Below are 22500 nucleotides of genomic sequence, written 5' to 3'. Positions count from 1 at the left end.
GTTCAGGCCGTTATGTCAGTACCCAGCAATTAATGCAGAGGGGCGGGGCAGGGGTAGGAGAGGGGCAGGGGGAAGGTAAAGCAAGCAGGGCTCTAAATATCCGGTAGCACTGGTGCTCCCAATTTATACAAGTTAGGAGCACAACATAACATTCAGGCACAACATAACACCAGAAATTTTTTTTTAAATCGATTGAAATATTGCCAATATTGGGCCTATATTATTTTAGCTACTTCTGTTGTGCCCTAGAAACTAATATGCAACCCTGTAAATATATTTGTTTAATATAAAAAGCTTAAGATTTCATACAAATAAATATCTGTCATTGAAATTACAGTCATTTTCTGCATTGTGTAAAAAGTTTCTACATTGTGTAAAATCACTATTTTCCTTTTGAGATTACATTACTGCTAAATGACTCAAATCTAAATGTAATTGTATTGAAAATGGTATACTACAACATCATGTTTTTCACCCTTTCAGGCCCCCTTACTGCTGTGTGAATCGATAGTTTGAACTCTCCTGGTCAGACTGTGGACAATCAATGGTCAGCATTTGGTCTGTCTATGTGTTCAGTCTCTGTGGTCTCTCTTTGGTCAGATTGTTACATATCGCAATATTTTTTGGGATGATATTATATCGATACTTTGACCTGCGCCAAAACTCAGGTATTTTTCATCCTATAGCTTGCTCGTCATCTTCTTTTTAAATAGTGATCATATTTTGAGCGCTATTATTTCCATGACTGATCAAAAGTATTTTTCTCATGCTCTCTCTTGTCTCTCTGCAGCAGACATCAGTGGAGGCTGGTGGGAGGAGCTATAGGAGGACGGGCTCATTGTAATGGCTGGAAACACATCAGATAAATGGAAACAACGTGTTTGACTCCGTTCCATCGATTCCTTTCCAGCCATTAAATGAGCCCGTCCTCCTATAGTTCCTCCCACCAGCTCCCTCTGGCAGACATACAGTGCCTTCGGAAAGTATTCAGACACCTTGACTTTATCCACATTTTGTTAGGTTACAGCCTTATTCTAAAATAGATTTTTTGTTGTAATTTCCCCTCATCAATCTACACACAATACCCCATAATGACAAAGCAAAAACAGGTTTTTAGAAATGTTTGCTAATTTATTAAAAATTAAAATATCACATTTACATAAGTATTCAGACCCTTTACTCAGTACTTTGTTGAAGGACCGTTGGCAGCGATTACAGCCTCAAGTCTTCTTGGGTATGACGCTACAAGCTTGGCACACCTGTATTTGGGGAGTTTCTCCCATTCTTCTCTGAAGATCCTCTCAAGCTCTATCAGGTTGAATGGGGAGCGTTGCTGCACAGCTATTTTCAGATCTCTCCAGAGATGTTCGATCGGGTTCAAGTCTGGGCACTGGCTGGGCCACTCCAAGGACATTCAGAGACTTGTCCCGAAGCCACTCCTGCGTTGTCTTGGCTGTGTGCTTAGGATCGTCCTGTTGGAAGTTGAACCTTCGCCCCATTCTGAGGTCCTGAGCGCTCTGGAGCAGGTTTTCATCAAGGATCTCTCTGTATTTTGCTCCGTTCATGTTTGCCTCGATCCTGACTAGTCTCCCAGTCCCTGCCGCTGAAAAACATCCCCACAGCAAGATGCTGCCACCACCATGCTTCACCGTAGGGATGGTGCCAGGTTTCCTCCAGACGTGACGCTTGGCATTCAGGCCAAAGAGTTCAATATTGGTTTCATCAGACCAGAGAGTCTTGTTTCTCATGGTCTGAGAGTCTTTAGGGGCCTTTTGGCAAACTCCAAGTGGGCTGTCATGTGCCTTTTACTGAGGAGTGGCTTCCGTCTTGCCACCCTACCATAAAGACCTGATTGGTGGAGTGCTGCAGAGATGGTTGTCCTTCTGTAAGGTTCTCCCATCTCCACAGAGGAACTCTAGAGCTCTATCAGAGTGACCATCGGGGTCTTGGTCACCTCCCTGACCAAGGCCCTTCTCCCCCGATTGCTCAGTTTGGCCGGGCGGCCAGCTCTAGGAAGAGTCTTGGTGGTTCCAAACTTCTTCCATTTAAGAATGATGGAGGCCACTGTGTTCTTGGGGACCTTCAATGCTGCAGACATTTTTTGGTACACTTCCCCAGATCTGTGCCGACACAATCCTGTCTCAGAGCTCTACGTACAATTCCTTCGACCTCATGGCTTGGTGTTTGCTCTGACATGTACTGTCAACTGTGGGACCTTATATTGACAAGTGTGTGCCTTTTCAAATCATGTCCAATCAATTGAATTTACCACAGGTGGACAGGATTCACCTGAGCTCAATTTCAAGTCTCATAGCAAAGGGTCTGAATACTTATATAAATAAGGTATTTCTGTTTATTATCTTTAATACATTTGCAAACATTTCTAAAAACCTGTTTTTGCTTTGTCATTATGGGGTACTTTGTGTAGATTGCTGAGGATGTTTTTTTATTTAATCCATTTTAGAATAAGGCTGTAATGTAACAGAATGTGGAAAAAGTCAAGGGGCACTGAGGAATATTAAATCGAACATTAAATCGCAATAAAATCGCAGTATCGAATCACAATACATATAGAATCGTGAGAATCGCAATACATATCGTATCGGCACCTAAGTATCGTGATACTATCGTATCGTGAGGTTCCTGGCAATTCCCAGCCATAGTGTTACTATGGTTAATATGTGTCTGTAGGTGTGTTCCCAGCCATAGTGTTACTATGGTTAATATGTGTCTGTAGGTGTGTTCCCAACCATAGTGTTATTATGGTTACTATGTGTCTGTAGGTGTGTTCCCAGCCATAGTGTTACTATGGTTACTATGTGTCTGTAGGTGTGTTCCCAGCCATAGTGTTACTATGGTTACTATGTGTCTGTAGGTGTGTGTTCCTGACTTTGTGTTTGTTTTAGTGTTTATCTCTGACCTTGCGGACGTAGCTGACGGCGTCCTCTTCGGTGTAGACCTCGGCGCTGACCCCTCCCCGGCGGCGGCGGGCCTTGACCACGGGGTTGGGCGGCGGGGGGGACACCTCGTCATCATGGCTGTCCGACTGAGAGTTGGACTTCTGGCGGGCCAGGATCTGCTTGCACTCTTCCTGTAGGGGGAGAAGAGAGGGAGAGAGATTCAGAATAAAAGTTTCAGTCGAGTGAAAGTGAAAGGGATAGTTTACTCTAAAATCTTTCATCTAAAATCTTTTAGTATTTTGTTCATCAGTCCAATCCCTTTTTTTTGGCATGTCAACAGTACAATTTAGTAAGCCACCATGAAAAGCCAGTTGGGTTGAAATAGTGTAGACAACCCAGTCTAACATTAGAGAGAAAATATGATATTTCAATTGTACCTCACTGTTCCCATAACTTCCAGTCTGAGAATAACAAACCAGCTAAGAGAATAGAAAACCACTTCTGCAAAGAAGTTTCCACATTTCTTAAAAAATTGAAGTTAAACATTAGCCTAATAGCTGTTAGCTTGCTGTACTCTAACATAGGAGGAGAGTCTATGACAGGATTGAGCTTTTATGTGCAGGCCATGGGAAGAAAAGACAGCTAAGCTAACTGACAGGCCACTACACACACAGGTAGCCCCCTTTGTAAACGCAGAACAAGAGAAGAAGAGGAAGAGATGAGGGAGCAGGTTGGTAACCTCCAGCTGTTGTTTTACTGATGTCTCAAGCTGCAGAATTAACAATGCATTAAAGCTCAATCAGGCACGGTAAAGATGAAACTGTCTGCCTGCCTGTCTGTCTGTCTGCCTGCCTGCCTGCCTGCCTGCCTGCCTGTCTGTCTGTCTGTCTGTCTGTCTGTCTGTCTGTCTGTCTGTCTGTCTGTCTGTCTGTCTGTCTGTCTGTCTGTCTGTCTGCCTGCCTGCCTGCCTGTCTGTCTGTCTGTCTGTCTGTCTGTCTGTCTGTCTGTCTGCCTGCCTGTCTGTCTGCCTGCCTGCCTGCCTGCCTGCCTGCCTGCCTGCCTGCCTGCCTGTCTGTCTGCCTGTCTGTTTGCCTGTCTGTCTGTCTGTCTGTCTGTCTGCCTGCCTGTCTGTCTGTCTGTCTGTCTGTCTGCCTGCCTGCCTGTCTGTCTGTCTGGTGGAGGGTGCTTGGGGATGAGGTAGAACAGTAATTTTGTGTGGGTGTGTGTGTGTTAAAATATGTTTGTTTGTGTTTGTGTTAAGCCTGTGATTATCCCTGTGTATATACTTCATTGTGTGTGTGTGTGTGTGTGTGTGTGTGTGTACCAGGGTTGGTAATTACATATGCGTCATTGTGATTATGTACCCACTTCAATCTGTGTGTTTTTATTTATGCTCGGCTGTGGTTATGAGTGAACGCACTTCACGAGGCCTGTGTTCCAACAGCACCTATGAACCACAACACATTATGCACACCTTTTTTATAGTTAGTTTTCATTCAGAGTGTTCATGACTAATCTATTTCAATATAGGTTTGTGCATCTGTTTGCTAGTCGTTTGGCACACAGGTTGCATCCCTAATGACGCCCTATTCCATATATAGTGCACTACTCTTGACCAGAGCCCTATGGCAGAACAGTCTCCTCTAAACTCTAAAGGACATAGATTGCTGGGGCATGAAGTGGCAGTCTGCGGCTCTCCAGGAGCAGTGAAATCACACCTACACACACACACACACACACACACACACACACACACACACACACACACACACACACACACACACACACACACACACACACACACACAGGTGGAGCGAGGTGCTGGAAGATGCAGTCTCATCACAGACCACTCCAGACACCTTCCCTAACGACAGATTTCAGGAGATATGGATATGCATTTCTGCAGCACACTAGAGCTCTGTAGCTGTGATTCAGGGTGTTCTGAGTGTAATTGTGGCCCCTTTGTTTGTGTTCCGTCCCCTTTGTCATTGTAAAAGGAGTAAATACACATGTGTACTGACAAAAGACATGACTAGCATTAAAAAAACTATTTACAGCACCACATTAGAACATTTGATATGCTGCAGGTGTTCTGTGAGTGCGGGTTTTAACTTTCTTCCAGTATATGCCTTTTGATCCCGGCACCCAAAACATTTGAGCTGAGCACACCAATTTCTCTTCCTGTTCTGTGCATAACAATATTCCCTTGGTTTGCATTTTATTCCCTTAATTATTAGGGCCTGACTAATTACCCAGGTCAAGGTGTAATCATGTACTGTAATGGTAGCCAATAGGCATCTGTCTATAAGGTTCTGATTTCTATACAGACCCCACTTGTGACACTCTGGCTCTATGGACGTTTATATTGAGCCAGGGTTGTTCATTTTCGTGTGTTTGGGTGTATTTCATTTGGTGGTGTTGGGGATGGGTGAGTTTCATTTTGTTTGTGTCATGTGGTGATTGGTCGATGACTCCCAATCGGAGGTAACGAGTGTCAGCTGTCGGCTCGTTATCTCTGATTGGGAGCCATATATATTCTGTGTGTTTTCTCCTTTGTGTTGTGGGTTATTGTTTCTTTGTTGCTGTTTGTCGTATTTTCAGTATAGAACTTCACGTATCGTCTTTTGTTGTTTTTCGTGGTTGCTTTGATTAATAAAGTCATCATGTTCACTCGCAACGCTGCGCATTGGTCCAATCCTTCAGACGTTCGTGACAGAATAACCCACCAAAAGAGGACCAAGCAGCGCGTCCAGGAGCAAGGGGTCTGGACACAGGAGTTATGGATGCCTCCTAAGGACTTTTGGACATGGGAGGAGATTCGGGCTGGAAAGGGTCCTTGGGCACAACCGGAGGAACATCATCGCCCTCGTGAAGAGCTGGAGGCAGCTGCAGCCGAGAGGAGGTGGTCTGAGGAGGAATATCACCGCCCTCGTGAAGAGCTGGAGGCAGCTGCAGCCGAGAGGAGGTGGTATGAAGAGGAAGCGCGGAGTCGAGGCTGGAAGCCCGTGGTTACTCCCCAAAAATTTTTTGGGGGGGGGCACATGGCTTGGGCGCCTGGGCAGCAGGAGGCTGCCACAGGGAGAAAAGGAGAGAAGGCTATCGGATTACGGGAGCCATTGGCGAGTAGAGGGAGGGAAGTTGTTGTGGCACGGCATGAGAGACTGAAGTGTGTTCCCAGTCTGGTCCGGTCCGTTCTTGATCCCCAGTTAAGGCCAGTGGTGGGTGTTCCCGGTACGGTCCGGCCTGTTCCTACTCCACGCACCAGGTCCACGATGTGCGTCGCCAGCCGGCCTGAACTGGCCGTCTGCCCAACGGCGCCTGAACTGCCCGTCTGCCCAACGCCGTCTGAACTGCCCGTCTGCCCAACGCCGTCTGAACTGCCCGTCTGCCCAACGGCGCCTGAACTGCCCGTCTGCCCAACGCCGTCTGAACTGCCCGTCTGCCCAACGCCGTCTGAACTGTCCGTCTGCCCAACGCCGTCTGAACTGCCCGTCTGTACTGAGCCTGCAAAGCCGCCCGTCTGCCATGAGCCTTCAGAGCCGTCCGCCAGACCGGAGCCGCTAGAGCTCTCCGCCAGACAGGATCAGCCAGAGCCTTCCGCCAGACAGGATCAGCCAGAGCCTTCCGCCAGACAGGATCAGCCAGAGCCTTCCGCCAGACAGGAGCAGCCAGAGCCTTCCGTCAGACCGGATCAGCCAGAGCCTTCCGCCAGACAGGATCAGCCAGAGCCTTCCGCCAGCCATGAGCAGCCAGATCCGTCAGCCAGCCATGAGCAGCCAGATCCGTCAGCCAGCCATGAGCAGCCAGATCCGTCAGCCAGCCATGAGCAGCCAGACCCGTCAGCCATCCATGAGCAGCCAGATCCGTCAGCCAGCTATGAGCAGCCAGATCCGTCAGCCAGCCATGAGCAGCCAGATCCGTCAGCCAGCCATGAGCAACCAGATCCGTCAGCCAGCCATGAGCAGCCAGACCCGTCAGCCAGCCATGAGCAGCCAGATCCGTCAGCCAGCCATGAGCAGCCAGATCCGTCAGCCAGCCATGAGCAGCCAGATCCGTCAGCCAGCCATGAGCAGCCAGATCCGTCAGCCAGCCATGAGCAGCCAGATCCGTCAGCCCGCCAGGATCCGCCAGATCCGTCAGCCAGCCAGGATCCGCCAGAGCCGTCCTGCCAGGATCCGCCAGAGCCGTCCAGCCAGGATCCGCCAGAGCTGTCCAGCCAGGATCCGCCAGAACCGTCCAGCCAGGATCCGCCAGAGCCGTCCAGCCAGGATCCGCCAGAGCCGTCCAGCCAGGATCCGCCAGAGCCGTCCAGCCAGGATCCGCCAGAGCCGTCCAGCCAGGATCCGCCAGAGCCGTCCAGCCAGGATCCGCCAGAGCCGTCCAGCCAGGATCCGCCAGAGCCGTCCAGCCTGGATCCGCCAGAGCCGTCCCGCCAGGATCCGCCAGAGCCGTCCCGCCAGGATCCGCCAGAGCCGTCCCGCCAGGATCCGCCAGAGCCAGCCAGCCAGGATCCGCCATCTAGTCAGGTACTGCCCCTTAGCCCGGTGCTGCCCCTTAGTCCGGTGCTGCCCTTTAGCCCGGTGCTGCCCCTGAGTCCGGTGCTGCCCCTGAGTCCGGTGCTGCCCCTGAGTCCGGTGCTGCCCCTTAGCCCGGTACTGCCCCTTAGTCCGGTGCTGTCCCTTAGCCCGGTGCTGCCCCTTATCCCGGTGCTGCCCCTTAGGCCGATGCTGCCCCTTAGTCCGGGGTTGCCCCTTAGTCCAGGTGGGGTTAGGTGGAGGGTGGTCATTGGGAGGAGGCTACCGAAGCAGGTTGTGACTGTGGTGGGGTGGGGATCACGACCGGGGCCAGAGCCGCCACCATGGACAGACGCCCACCCAGACCCTCCCCTAGTCCTGATGTTGGTGCGCCCGGAGTTCGCACCTTTAGGGGGGGGTACTGTGACACTCTGGCTCTATGGACGTTTATATTGAGCCAGGGTTGTTCATTTTCGTGTGTTTGGGTGTATTTCATTTGGTGGTGTTGGGGATGGGTGAGTTTCATTTTGTTTGTGTCATGTGGTGATTGGTCGATGACTCCCAATCGGAGGTAACGAGTGTCAGCTGTCGGCTCGTTATCTCTGATTGGGAGCCATATATATTCTGTGTGTTTTCTCCTTTGTGTTGTGGGTTATTGTTTCTTTGTTGCTGTTTGTCGTATTTTCAGTATAGAACTTCACGTATCGTCTTTTGTTGTTTTTCGTGGTTGCTTTGATTAATAAAGTCATCATGTTCACTCGCAACGCTGCGCATTGGTCCAATCCTTCAGACGTTCGTGACACCACTTCAACCTGGAAGGGGAGGAAAGAGCTGCTCTGGTCTTTATGGTATTTTAGTTGTCCTCTTTTTCCACTGAGAGACACTAGGGATGTTCTTCACAATTCTCACTCACTCACTCACTCACTCACTCACTCACTCACTCACTCACTCACTCACTCACTCACTCACTCACTACTTTAAAGATGATATGATGTGTATAGCCGCTGTATACAAATATAGCCTTGAGCATGCACACAGATACTAGAACCCCCCCTCCCCACACACACACACACACACACACACACACACACACACACACACACACACACACACACCCTGATTGTATTACGCAGAGTCACTCCCTCAGGGAACAAAGCCAGCGGGGGACAGAGAGCGAGGGAACAGCTTCAGCAGCACACACACACAAGTGGCAGCAGTATAATACATTCAGACAGTATCACGATATCTCCAACAATTAGTCACGTCTTCTAGCCTCACATACCGCTACAAACGCCAGTCCAGTCATCTCAATCCACACAGACATCTCCATCAAATACCAATGCATACAGCGGAGAACATGTACACAGAGAACTGGCTATTAGCTAAATCTCCTCAAATCAGAATCCAACCCACTTAGCAGACACTAATACACAGACCTCTCTTCTCAAAGCATCTCAACTCATAAACACAAACTCACTTGCCGTAGTCAAACTATTCAGCATTCTCTCCTAGCTACAGTGTTATCCGTGCTAGCAGAGATAGTCAGCGGCAAGGTAAAACGTAAACCCAGAGTATTTACCATGCCGTGGAGGGCCCCTGGCCAGGCCTGTGTATTGTCCCTCAGCTGGGCCCCTGGGACGTGCTGCTCGTCATGTGTGTGTGTCAACACTCTGTGCCACCGTCCTACAGCTACAGCTACTGTACCATCACACACACACCACCATCACTGTTGACATCACGGTCCTCAGCGCTCTATGCAGACGCCCCATGCCATGCTGACAAGGCCAACAGAGTGTGTGTGTGTTTACGAGAGCGAGCGAGTGTGCGTGAGTGTGTGCATGTGTGTGAGCGAGAGAAAGCGTGTGTGTGTTAGCGAGAGCGGGTGTGTGTGAGCGAGAGCGGGTGTGTGTGAGCGAGAGCGGGTGTGTGTGAGCGAGAGCGGGTGTGTGAGTGTATGTGTAAGAGTGTGTGTGTGTGGTCGCAGTATCCCAGAAGCAGCAGCAGCAGACGTCTTGTTCAAGAACCACTGATAATAACCCTGATAATAAACACAGCAAGAAGCTTCCGTCCTCATCGGTCCTCCTGCACCACTATGTCTCTCTCCACTTCTGCTCTCTTCCCTCTCGCTCTCCTCCCTCTCTCCCTTCGTTTCTGCTTGCGCACAAACTCACATAATCAGGGTTTTCTCATTTTCCGCATCACCATGACAACAGAGCGCCGTAGCATCCCGACCCTCTGGTTGAGGGCTGAAGCAGGAAGTCAGTAGCATGCGCACACATACATACAAACAACGTCATTCATCACAACAACAGTGGCCACTATCTGTGCAGCAGTGATGTATTCCCATACGAACAAATCCATCCATTCTGTGCCAAACTAAAATAAGTTCTATACTGTACCATGCAGTGTCTCGTCTCTCTGACCCTCTCACATGTCTTTCCTAAGAGGCCAGAGAGTCAAGTCTGGTTTGAAACATGCCCATTGTGTGTGTGACTCTGTTCCCTGACTAGCCCTGTGCTCCAGACACACACAGACACAGAGGGCAATGAGACACTCAGTGACGCAGGGTGTTCATGACGTCACATAGCCACACAGTGCTGTGTGTGAGAGAAACCACACCTCTTTATTTTTCCCTCTCTCTATCTCTCCCTACATACCTGTTCTTCTGTTTTTCACTAGTTATGCTAGTTATGCTAGTTAGGGTAGTTATGCTAGTTAGGGTAGTTATGCTAGTTATGCTACTTAGGGTAGTTATGCTAGTTATGCTAGTTAGGGTAGTTATGCTAGTTAGGGTAGTTATGCTAGTTATGCTAGTTAGGGTAGTTATGCTAGTTATGGTAGTTATGCTAGTTAGGGTAGTTATGCTAGTTATGCTAGTTATGCTAGTTAGGGTATATTCTTCCATCTAGGTCTAGGCTACATCCCTCAGTCTGTTCCATACAGCATCTGCTCTCTCTCCATCTCCCTCCATTCTCTCTCCCTTCTTTCTTTCTCCCTGCGTCATTATCACCGGCTGCCTGCCAAAGAGAGGGAGAAAGAGAAAAAGAGAGAAAGAGAGTGAGTGAGTGAGAGAGAGAGAGAGAGAGAGAGCGAGAGAGAGAGAGAGAGAGAGAGAGAGCGAGAGAGAGAGAGAGAGAGAGAGAGAGAGAGAGAGAGAGAGATAGAAGAGAGAGAGAGAGAGAGAGAGAGAGAGAGAGAGAGGTCAGGAGAGGGGGAGGAAAAGAGGAGGGGAGATAGAGGACACGGGTACAGGACTGCCCCTACACACACACAGGCATGTGCACACAAACACAGGCGCGCGCACACAGACACACACACACACACACAGTGAAATACATTAACAAAAGGTGGACATTCATACATCACACAACGGTCCTCATTGATATTCATAGCTTTTCTGATGATTAGAGATTCGAGTTGAATATTTGAGTCTTATTAATTCTGATGCATTAGGGCAAACATGATGTTGAGGAACTTGAAGGCCTTGGCCTTTTATCAATTAGATTTGTTCAACTGCATCCTCTCCTCTGTTCTCTCTCGCCTCCTTTCAAAGGTAATCGAGGAGAGTCGTCGAGGAGAGTGAACATGGATGGAAATGCGCTTGCTTGAAATGAGACATTCCTTCTCAACTTGCGCATCATTAGGCAAATTACGTTTACAGGGGTGGACCCTGTGTAAAGTGCTCAAAACAAATGAAGTTAGTTGTACAATACATTTTATAGACAAAACGATAAGTAGCATATTGTTTTTAAACGTGCCAAGGTTTTCTCTTCCAACAATACATCAGCTGACTCAAAGGGGGTGTGGCAGATATCAAAACTCTTCTGCAAAAGACTCAGGTAAGATACACTTGTGCTTCCTCGCCAAAAGGAGGCTATCGAGGAGTGGAGGACACTCCTCCGTTAGCCTACTAACGAATTGACCACATATCAGTTTCCGGGTCACGGAGGAGAGAGGACGGAGACAGTGGACGGAAGACAGACTTTCACCAACGAGAAAACCCCATGGACTGATGTCATGTTTTTGTCAGATCTGTCTGTCCAATTAGCTTCTCACTTTGGAAACCATCCAACCAATGAGCGGGCCTACCTGTTCACTTCAAAACATACCAACAGAGCAAAACCAACATCGCGCGATTGTTCACTAAAACCCTCAAGGCAAGCCAATAAGACATAATACTTTGTATGGTCTACAATAGCTTTTACCTATTCAGCTTTTCACCCTGCTTTGTAACATTGTAAAATAGACTGCCATGCCATTACAGAGCCACACTGGACGCCTAGTGTCAGCTAGCACAGTGTTGTGTCTGGTAACTATTAAACACACTTACAGAGCCACAATGGATTCCTAGGGTCAGCTAGTACTGTATTGTGTCTGGTAACTATTACACACCATTACAGACTGCCATGCCGTGACGTCCAGCCCTAAAAGCGTGTGAGGGAACCAAAGCAGTCTTTGGCCCTAATGCATGGCCCAACCAGGAGACAGCCGGCTCAACTCTGCTCATCACTTACACACCATTACAGAGCCACAATGGACGCCTAGTGTCAGCTAACACTGTGTTGTGTCTGGTAACTATTAAACACACTTACAGAGCCACAATGGACGCCTAGTGTCAGCTAGCACTGTGTTGTGTCTGGTAACTATTACACACCATTAGAGAGCCACAATGGACGCCTATTGTCAGCTAGCACTGTGTTGTGTTAGTGTCTGTCTGGTAACTGCCTGTCCAGTGGGCTCTGATGTGGGGGGCTGGGGAGTGTGTTAGGGTTGGCGAGGGGTGTGGGTGTTGATAGGACCTGTCATTGGGGTGATGTTCAAAGAGTAGGTGCTCAACCGCAGCCACACCCTGAAACACAGAAACACACACGCTAGGGAGGGCGCACGCATGCACTGGCATTTACACACACACCTCTCCTCATCCCTGACCTTGCCACTCCCTTTCCTTAGCATGAGATGGGAGACACACACACAGGCACAACATGATTGCTGATTTCAGGGACTGAGAGTTTTGGTGTTAGCACTTGCCCAAGTCACTCACACGCACCACACACACACACACACACACACACACACACACACCTGTTTGCTTCTCTGTGAAGCAAACAAGTGCAGTAAATCATACTTAGCCAATGTGGTGATGCCGTTGGTCGATGAGAGAGAGACAGATAACACAATAGCTGTCACACCAGCCACAGAGAGCTAGCACGCTTAAAGAGCACCCACAGAGAGCTAGCATGCTTACAGAGCACCCACAGAGAGCTAGCATGCTAACAGAGCATCCACAGAGATCTAGCATGCTAACATAGCAGCCACAGAGAGCTAGCACGCTTAAAGAGCACCCACAGAGAGCTAGCATGCTTACAGAGCACCCACAGAGAGCTAGCACGCTAACATAGCAGCCACAGAGAGCTAGCATGCTTAAAGAGCACCCACAGAGAGCTAGCATGCTTACAGAGCACCCACAGAGAGCTAGCATGCTAACAGAGCATCCACAGAGATCTAGCATGCTAACAGAGCACCCATAGATAGCTAGCATGCTTAAAGAGCACCCACAGAGAGCTAGCATGCTTACAGAGCACCCACAGAGAGCTAGCATGCTTACAGAGCACCCACAGAGAGCTAGCATACTTAAAGAGCACCCACAGAGAGCTAGCATGCTTACAGAGCACCCACAGAGAGCTAGCATGCTAACAGAGCACCCACAGAGAGCTAGCATGCTAACAGCGCAAAACACACTTATATAGCTGTTGTTTAAAGCTGTGGGGCAGCCCAGTCCAGCCCAGGACAGGACATGAGGGGATAAAGGAGAGAGAAATGAGAGTAGACAAAGAGGGACCACTATGGTGACAGACAGCCAGGGGGAACCAGCAGGGTTCGCTCTCTCTCTCCTGTCAGAGGGGGGTGAGGCCGGGGGGCGAGGGCTTTCCTGGAGGGACTACAAGGGCTGTCCCCGCCTGACCCCTACCCTCTAAAGGGCTGTCCCCGCCTGACCCCTACCCTATAAAGGGCTGTCCCCACCTGACCCCTACCCTATAAAGGGCTGTCCCCACCTGACCCCTACCCTCTAAAGGACTGTCCCCACCTGACCCCTACCCTATAAAGGGCTGTCCCCACCTGACCCCTACCCTCTAAAGGACTGTCCCCACCTGACCCCTACCCTATAAAGGGCTGTCCCCACCTGACCCCTACCCTCTAAAGGACTGTCCCCACCTGACCCCTACCCTATAAAGGGCTGTCCCCACCTGACCCCTACCCTATAAAGGGCTGTCCCCACCTGACCCCTACCCTCTAAAAAGGATGGTCATGGCGATCAGGTAAGACAATGACCATGACACATCACAAGGATTGTTCCCTCATTCTCCTCTCCCAGACATATGCCTGAAGTGTGTGTGTGTCTGCTGCAAATACTATACAGATGTAGGATCTTAATTTGAGCCAGTTTGCTAGAGCAGAAAAATGATCCTGCAGCAACAGGAAATGTGAATTATTATGTGGATTATAATTAAAGGTCATTGTTTTAGGGATTGATACATTTTTCGTTTGGGTAAATCAAGTATGACATTTTAAAAGTGGAAATTACTAGAAGCCTTTTTAAACCTCGAATACACTGCAAGTTTGCATTTCCTGCTGTGCAGGAAAATTCTCAGCAGCAAAAGAGTGATCAGATTCTACACACACAGACACACACAACACCCTGGGGCAGCACTCAGGTAGGCACCTGTACTTACAGGTGATCCTCTCAGGTCATTCTAAATTAGACTGGGGGGGGGGGGGGGGGGGGGGGTCGAGAGGGTAATCCTGTATTATGGCACATTCCCCTCTAAACCCTCTCAATGGACTGGTCCACTTTACCAGAGACCCAACTGACAAACTGTCAATCCAGAGTGTTTGAAGGCCCTCCACCTCCCTGCCTTGTGATGTTGTTATGATAAGAGTTAGTGAAGAAAATCTGTCGATGTGCCCTTAAGCAAGGCACTTAACCCTAATTGCTCCTGTAAGTCGCTCTGGATAAGAGCGTCTGCTAAATGACTAAGATGAAGATGAAGATGAAGAGAGACAGCTTCAGAACAGTGAAAAGAGTCTAATATTTCAGAGGAGTGAGAGAGAGACCGAGGAATGCTAAGATATTGCAGTCTGATGGGAGTGATTTTAGGAGTTCAAAGGGGGAGTGATGTTTAGGACAGAATTGATGACTCACACAATCATACCCCTACATAAACCACACAGGCCCTGTGTGAATTATTTAAAAGCGCATCCATCCTCCTTCCTGGAAATATTCACTGATTAGAAATGCAGTCATTGGAACAGAGCCATAGGCTTCAATATCTCCATCTGAACTTTCCCTTTGTCCACTCAAAGCCCAGGCACAGCTAATAGAGACAGTATGGCCTCCCTCGTTGTCTCTTGTGACCCGTTGAGGATGATGCCACCTATAGGAATACAGTTATCTTGCTCTCTCTTTATCCCTCCCGCTCCCACTGCACAGAGCCTGGGACCTCCACAAAAGTCTAACACACACAGACCGTCCGCCCTCCTTCCTAACTACTAATTACCGAGAGTCAACAACAACTGCCCCACCAGCCCCAGAGGGAACCCATATGCAGCTGCTTCAAAGGCCAGCAGGCTGGCCCAGCAGCCTCAGCCTGTTTCATCTCTCTGGGTAGAAATCAGAAAGCCACCAGGAATTCTTGTGGGCAGAGAAAGACTTAGACTGTGACTGTGTCTAGTACAGCTTCAAACATTTAAACAGAGGAATGGGAAGTCTGGCAGAAATTGTATGTGTGTGTGAGAGAGAGAGAGAGAGAGAGAGAGAGAGAGAGAGAGAGAGAGAGAGAGAGAGAGAGAGAGAGAGAGAGAGAGAGAGAGAGAGAGAGAGAGAGAGAGAAAAGAGGTTTGAGTGGAAAGATGGAAAGATGGAAAATAAAAGAGGGCGGCAGAAGAAACCATCATACCAGCTAAGGACGGAATGGTGGAGGGATAAATGGATGGAGAAAGAGAGGGAGGGAAGGATGGATAAGAGGAAGGAGAGAGAAAGAGATGGAGGGAGATAAGGGAGAGGAGGGAGGAAGAGAGAGGGAGCGTGAGAGAGAGAGAGAGAGAGAGAGAGAGAGAGGAGAGAGAGAGAGAGAGGAGAGAAGGAGAGAGAGAGAGAGAGAGAGAGAGAAAGAGAGAGGGAAGTGAGGTGAGGTGATAAGTGCATTAGGAGACATTATCCCAGTGAAGGCTGCAGGTGGTTGTGACCAGGCAGGAGGAGAGCATGAGACCAGGACTCATGACAACAGCACATAGAACCCAGTGAACACTTCACAAATCAATCTCTTATTGGCTGCCTAAAATCACCATAATGGCTGGGTGTGCACTGCCTGTGTGTGTCTTGCATGTGTGTGTGTGTGTGTGCGTGTGTGTGTATGCGTGTGTGTGCCAGAATGACTATGTGTTTGTGTGTGTTAGGGTTAGTTTTTTGTTTAGTTTTTTACAGCATTGAAAATCATACTGTCGGTATTTCGGAATACCAGCCCAGAGCCTCTTATCACTAGGGACAGAACCACTGACTGACTGTCCTCCAATTCCTCTCCTCTCCTACTGCTCTTCCCAAGGTTGATTTAACCCAACAACTCATACACACAGAGGAGGCAGAGGTGGTGAATGGAAGAGTAGAGGGGTCGTTCCACAAAATGAGTTCCTTTTGCATCCCTTTGACATTTTAAGTCGAAATTCTGCACCAATATTGAATTTGAAAAGCCTGTTATATTAAATTAAGTGCCCTGTAATATAGACCACATGGAAAATTCAATTACTCACTTGCTAAAGTGCCAAAATTCAGCATTTTGACATGTCCCTCTGTGCACCTTCTGTGACTTCTAGGAAGATTTTAACTCACCTTTTCACCATCATTGTAAAGCCCTAGTTATTTTGTTGCTTTGACAAAGTCATTTCTGAAGATTTTCTGAAGAACTCTCATTTTACTGTTGATGAAACTATTCCTTAAAAAACAAAAAATCAAAAGAAACATTGAACATCTAATAGTCAAATCAAAGTGTAAAACCAAGTGAGCTGCTTCTACTCTTTTCGGCCATTTTCTGGTGGAAAACTGAGCAGGTCGAGCATAAAACGTCAATCCTGTTACCGATACACAGGCTAGAAATGTTCAAACAATTTTAAAAAATGTTGCATTCAATTGCTCCACACTTCCATTCCCCCCGTCATAAGGGGATTTACGGCTGATTTAAGAAATCGTCAACCCTGTTACGTTCAACCCTGTTACGTTCAAGCCTGTTACGGTCAACCCTGTTACGGTCAACCCTGTTACGCTCAACCCTGTTACGGTCAACCATCTTACGGTCAACCCTGTTACATTATTTGGCACTTACAGTTTTTTTGGATTGCTTACACACTAAAATTAAAAGTAGTACACTATTAGCAAAACCTTACACTCAAGAAGCAAAACATCAGCCCATATTTGCACAACTATAAGCACATTGTCAACCTTACACTTGTTGCAAAACTCTACACACAGTGATTTGCAAAACACTAAACACAGTTAACATACATTACACACAAAAATCTATCATGAAGTCACGTCCTTGCAATACCAAAGCACTGACTGTCAAATTACCACACCGTCCAACCAATTGGTTGTAGACACACCAATCAGGTGTATAAGCACTATAAAAAGCAGCAGGTGAGTTCATCGGTCTTCAAGCACAATGGAAAGAGTCAGAGAAAGAGTAAGACGAGGAGGAGGAGGAGGAGGACGACGAGGAGAACGAGGAGAACGAGGAGGAGAACGAGGAGAACGAGGAGAACGAGGAGGAGGAGGAGGACGACGAGGAGAACGAGGAGGAGGACGAGGAGAACGAGGAGAACGAGGAGGAGAACGAGGAGAACGAGGAGAACGAGGAGAACAAGGAGGACGAGGAGGACGAGGAGGAGGAGGAAGGGGAGGAAGAGGAAGAGGAAGAGGAAGACAAGAAGGTGCTCAAAGAGGACCGAATCTGACAAATGAGATCCGCGCAACACTGGTTGACCACATTGTCAACCACGGCCTGACGCTGAGGGAGGCTGGACTGCGAGTACAGCCAAATCTAAGCCGATATACAGTGGCAAGTGTGATGAGAACATTTCGACTGGAAAATAGGTATTGTAAAAATATCATCATATCAAAAACATCTGCATGTTTTCAGTAACTGCTTACAGTACTATATTCTATGCACTATCAGCACTTCTGTTACCTTTTCCTGTGAAATTACTGTACTATTGTATACTGTTTTTTTTTCTACATAGGATTGAGGGTCAGGGACGACAAGGGGGAAGGCCTCCTATGTTCACAGAACAGCAAGAGAGGGAGATAGTAAACATGGTTTTGGCCAACAATGCTATAACACTCAAGCAGCTCCAAGCTAACATTGTCAATAACCACGCCATTTTCAACGATATCCATCAGGTCTCAACATCAACACTGGCACGCATCCTAAAAAAAAAACATATTCAAATGAAGCAAATTTATCGAGTGCCTTTCGAGCGCAATTCCGAAAGGGTGAAACGACTGCGGCATGATTATGCAGAGGTATGTATTCACTTTAGCAGTGTGATCTTGCATACTGTCTCATAATCTTTTACTGTACTGTAATATGTATACTAGATCTACACTGAACTACACAATTTTGCCTGACACTGTTTTTCAGAGAGTTTTACGAATGGATGGAGAGGAGATCCAGCATGAGTTCATTTACGTAGATGAGGCTGGGTTCAACCTGACGAGAACACGAAGGAGGGGAAGAAACATCATTGGCCACAGGGCTATAGTCAATGTCCCAGGGCAACGTGGGGGTAATATAACACTCTGTGCAGCCATTACACAGAATGGGGTCCTCCACCGCCATGCCCATATGGGCCCTTACAACACAGCACTCATACTTACATTCTTGGACCAATTGCACAACATAACAGCAGCAAATCAAATCGATCATATGCAATACATTGTTGTCTGGGACAATGTGTCTTTCCACCGCTCTGCTCTGGTTCAGAACTGGTTTCAGCAACATCCACATTTCACCGTCCTATATCTTCCACCATACTCTCCATTCCTCAACCCTATAGAATAGTTTTTCTCGGCATGGCGGTGGAAGGTATATGATCTCCGTCTCCAGGCTGAGGTACCCCTCATCCAAGCCATGGAGGAGGCCTGTGACCAGATGGAGGTAGCAGCAATGCAAGGATGGATTCGTCATTCAAGACGTTTCTTTCCAAGGTGTCTTGCTAATGACAACATTGCCTGCGATGTTGATGAAATTCTCTGGCCAGATCCAGCTAGGCGAAGAGACAATGTCTAGTTTTTTTTTTTAAGTTTTTTTTAACTTACAATACGTAAAGTGACGTTTGGTTACAGTATTATGAATCTCCATGTCAACATTTTGGGCGTGTTGAGAAATAAATGAGTTTCTTCAGTCTGCAACATTGGTCTTGTGTAGTGTTTGGTGAATTTACATTATATTTGTACTTTGTTGATAGTAGCCTACTCTAATCATAGGGAAGTAGAAGTGCTAAAAGTGTTTTTGGTTTATCACAGCAGAGTGTAACTCGTGCAAACAGAGTATAGTAATGTGAAACGTGTGTGTTTCATATGGTAACAAAGTGTGGTTTTTAAAAAGAAGTGTATAGTTTTTACAAGAGTGTTTAATTTTGCAAAGGATCTGTAGTGTTTTGCTAATTGGGTGTGTGGTTGTGCTAATTGTGTGTAGTGTTTTGAAAACACGGGCCCTGTTTTGAAAATCGTGCTTAAGCAATCAAAAAAAACTGTAATAGGCACTCACTATAGTCATGTTTTTATTTAACCTCTTGAGACGGGAAACATGTTTTTTATTAAGTTGAACATGTGCTCTTTATGACAGAATATTAAAATTAGGTGAAATCAAATGTTTTTTTTTTACCTAGTTACACTACCCAAAAGGGACTCATTTCGTGGTACGACCCAGTACCACATTGTTAATATAATCACCCACCTTTACCTGCTTGCCTCTGATCCTCCTGGTGCTTCATTGCCCTTACGACTGCTACAATGTCCCTTCCTTACAGCCTTTATGTTATCATAGTATGCCAGAGGTTCACAGAGCTATTAGCACTGTGCTGTTGATGTGAACAACGTATACGTGCTGCAGGCTCCAGGACTCATGATGGGCCAGGTGATCATCTGATTCTCCCCTGCAGGGCCAGCCTGACCCAATCACTGGGTCTCTCCATAACATAAGGAGGGACAAGGGGAGAGATAGAGAGAGAGAAAGAGAGAGAGAGAGAATTGAGAGAGAAAGAGAGAGTTGAGAGAGAGAAACAGAGAGAGAGAGAGAGAGAGAGAGAGAGCAAGAGAGAGAGAGAGAGCGAGAGAGAGAGAGAGCAAGAGAGAGAGCGAGAGAGCAAGAGAGTGAGAGAGAGAGAGAGAGCAAGAGAGAGAGAGAGAGAGAGAGAGAGAGAGAGAGAGAGAGAGAGAGAGAGAGAGAGAGAGAGCAAGAGAGAGAGAGAGCAGCTGCTCTCAAGAAGGCTCAAACTCTCTGACGCACATCAGGGACCTGAGGCCGGAAGGCAGGCCTGATGTGTGTGTGTGGTTAGATGTTTCAGCAGATACACACGGCACCCTCAGAGGTCTGGAGCAGCATTCCCTGCATGGTGTTCTGAGCAAACACAGAGAGGGTAAAGGCCTCAACCTTATCCACTCTACAATCAATGGATCAGCCCCCCTCTACAATCAATGGATCACCCTACACTCTACAACATTTACATTTACGTCATTTAGCAGACGCTCTTATCCAGAGCGACTTACAAATTGGTGCATTCACCTTATAGCCAGTGGGATAACCACTTTACAATTTTTTTTTTTTTTTTTTTTTTGGGGGGGTGGGGTGGGGTAAGGGGGGGGTTATAAGGATTACTTTATCCTATCCCAGGTGTTCCTTAAAGAGGTGGGGTTTCAAATGTCTCCGGAAGGTGGTGAGTGACTCCGCTGTCCTGGCGTCGTGAGGAAGCTTGTTCCACCATTGGGGTGCCAGAGCAGCGAACAGTTTTGACTGGGCTGAGCGGGAACTGTGCTTCAGCAGAGATATGATAGTAATAACGTTATTGTCTTTCTGATACAATGTAACGGGCATCTGACCCAAAAGGGTGGGCTTATTTCAGGTGAAGTGAGGGCTGCCCTTGGGGCCAATGTAGAGCCGATGCGCAAATGTGCAACGGCCCAATGTGGGCAGAATACATGGGTCCGATGTTTTAACCCGCATTGGGCCGACATCATGCCAATGTGGATATGTTTGCTGGGAAAAGATGGGCTTATTTCAAGCAAAGTGAGGGCTGCCCTCACCAGATATGGGCTGCCCTCACCAGATATGGGCTGCCCACACTTTGCCACACTGGACCAATGCCTTGGGGGCCAATGTGGGGCCGATGAGCAATCAATCAATCAATCAATCAATCAATTTTATTTTATATAGCCCTTCTTACATCAGCTAATATCTCGAAGTGCTGTACAGAAACCCAGCCTAAAACCCCAAACAGCTAGTAATGCAGGTGTAGAAGCACGGTGGCTAGGAAAAACTCCCTAGAAAGGCGAAAACCTAGGAAGAAACCTAGAGAGGAACCAGGCTATGAGGGGTGGCCAGTCCTCTTCTGGCTGTGCCGGGTGAAGATTATAACAGAACCATGCCAAGATGTTCAAAAATGTTCATAAGTGACAAGCATGGTCAAATAATAATCAGGAATAAATCTCAGTTGGCTTTTCATAGCCGATCATTAAGAGTTGAAAACAGCAGGTCTGGGACAGGTAGGGGTTCCATAACCGCAGGCAGAACAGTTGAAACTGGAATAGCAGCAAGGCCAGGCGGACTGGGGACAGCAAGGAGTCACCACGGCCGGTAGTCCCGACGTATGGTCCTAGGGCTCAGGTCTCTCAGTTGGCTTTTCATAGCCGATCATTAAGAGTTGAAAACAGCAGGTCTGGGACAGGTAGGGGTTTCGTAACCGCAGGCAGAACAGTTGAAACTGGAATAGCAGCAAGGCCAGGCGGACTGGGGACAGCAAGGTGTCATCATGCCCGGTAGTCCTGACGTATGGTCCTAGGGCTCAGGTTCTCAGAGAGAAAGAGAGAACGAGAGAATTAGAGAGAGCATACTTAAATTCACACAGGACACTGGATAAGACAGGAGAAGTACTCCAGGTATAACCAACTAACCCCAGCCCCCCGACACATAAACTACTGCAGCATAAATACTGGAGGCTGAGACAGGAGCGGTCCGGAGACACTGTGGCCCCATCCGAAGAAACCCCCGGACAGGGCCAAACAGGAAGGATATAACCCCACCCACTCCGCCAAAGCACAGCCCCCGCACCACTAGAGGGATATCCTCAACCACCAACTTACAATCCTGAGACAAGGCCGAGTATAGCCCACAGAGGTCTCCACCACAGCACAAACCAAGGGGGGGCGCCAACCCAGACAGGAAGATCACGTCAGTAACTCAACCCACTCAAGTGACGCACCCCTCCCAGGGACGGCATGAAAGAGCACCAGCAAGCCAGTGACTCAGCCCCTGCAACAGGGTTAGAGGCAGAGAACCCCAGTGGAGAGGGGAACCGGCCCGGCAGAGACAGCAAGGGCTGTTCGTTGCTCCAGAGCCTTTCCGTTCACCTTCACACTCCTGGGCCAGACTACACTCAATCATATGACCTACTGAAGAGATAAGTCTTCAGTAAAGACTTAAAGGTTGAGACCGAGTCTGCGTCTCTCACATGGGTAGGCAGACTGTTCCATAAAAATGGAGATCTATAGGAGAAAGCCCTGCCTCCCGCTGTTTGCTTAGAAATTCTAGGGACAATTAGGAGGCCTGCGTCTTGTGACCGTAGCGTACGTATTGGTATGTACGGCAGGACCAACTCGGAAAGATAGGTAGGAGCAAGCCCATGTAACGCTTTATAGGTTAACAGTAAAACCTTGAAATCAGCCCTTGCCTTAACAGGAAGCCAGTGTAGGGAAGCTAGCACTGGAGTAATATGATCAAATTTCTTGGTTCTAGTCAGGATTCTAGCAGCCGTATTTAGCA

General features: G+C 47.9%; 1 protein-coding gene across 1 annotated transcript in view; it reads right to left on the bottom strand.

The window, feature by feature from the left end:
* Window positions 1-22500, bottom strand: part of LOC311122953 (cAMP-dependent protein kinase type I-beta regulatory subunit-like) — a gene marked incomplete at its 3' end in the record, with an annotated part of 51263 nt that overhangs the window by 14401 nt on the left and 14362 nt on the right. The window contains exon 3 of the mRNA XM_084197249.1: window positions 2921-3091. Within this exon, the coding sequence (XP_084053375.1) occupies window positions 2921-3091 (171 nt within the window). The remainder of the gene's footprint in view (window positions 1-2920; window positions 3092-22500) is intronic.

The sequence above is a fragment of the Coregonus lavaretus genome (genome assembly GCF_964263955.1).
Source record: "Coregonus lavaretus genome assembly, contig: HAP1_SCAFFOLD_2950, whole genome shotgun sequence".
Lineage (NCBI taxonomy): Eukaryota > Metazoa > Chordata > Actinopteri > Salmoniformes > Salmonidae > Coregonus > Coregonus lavaretus.
Note: the sequence above shows the minus strand (reverse complement) of the source record. Positions and strands in the feature narration are given on the sequence as shown.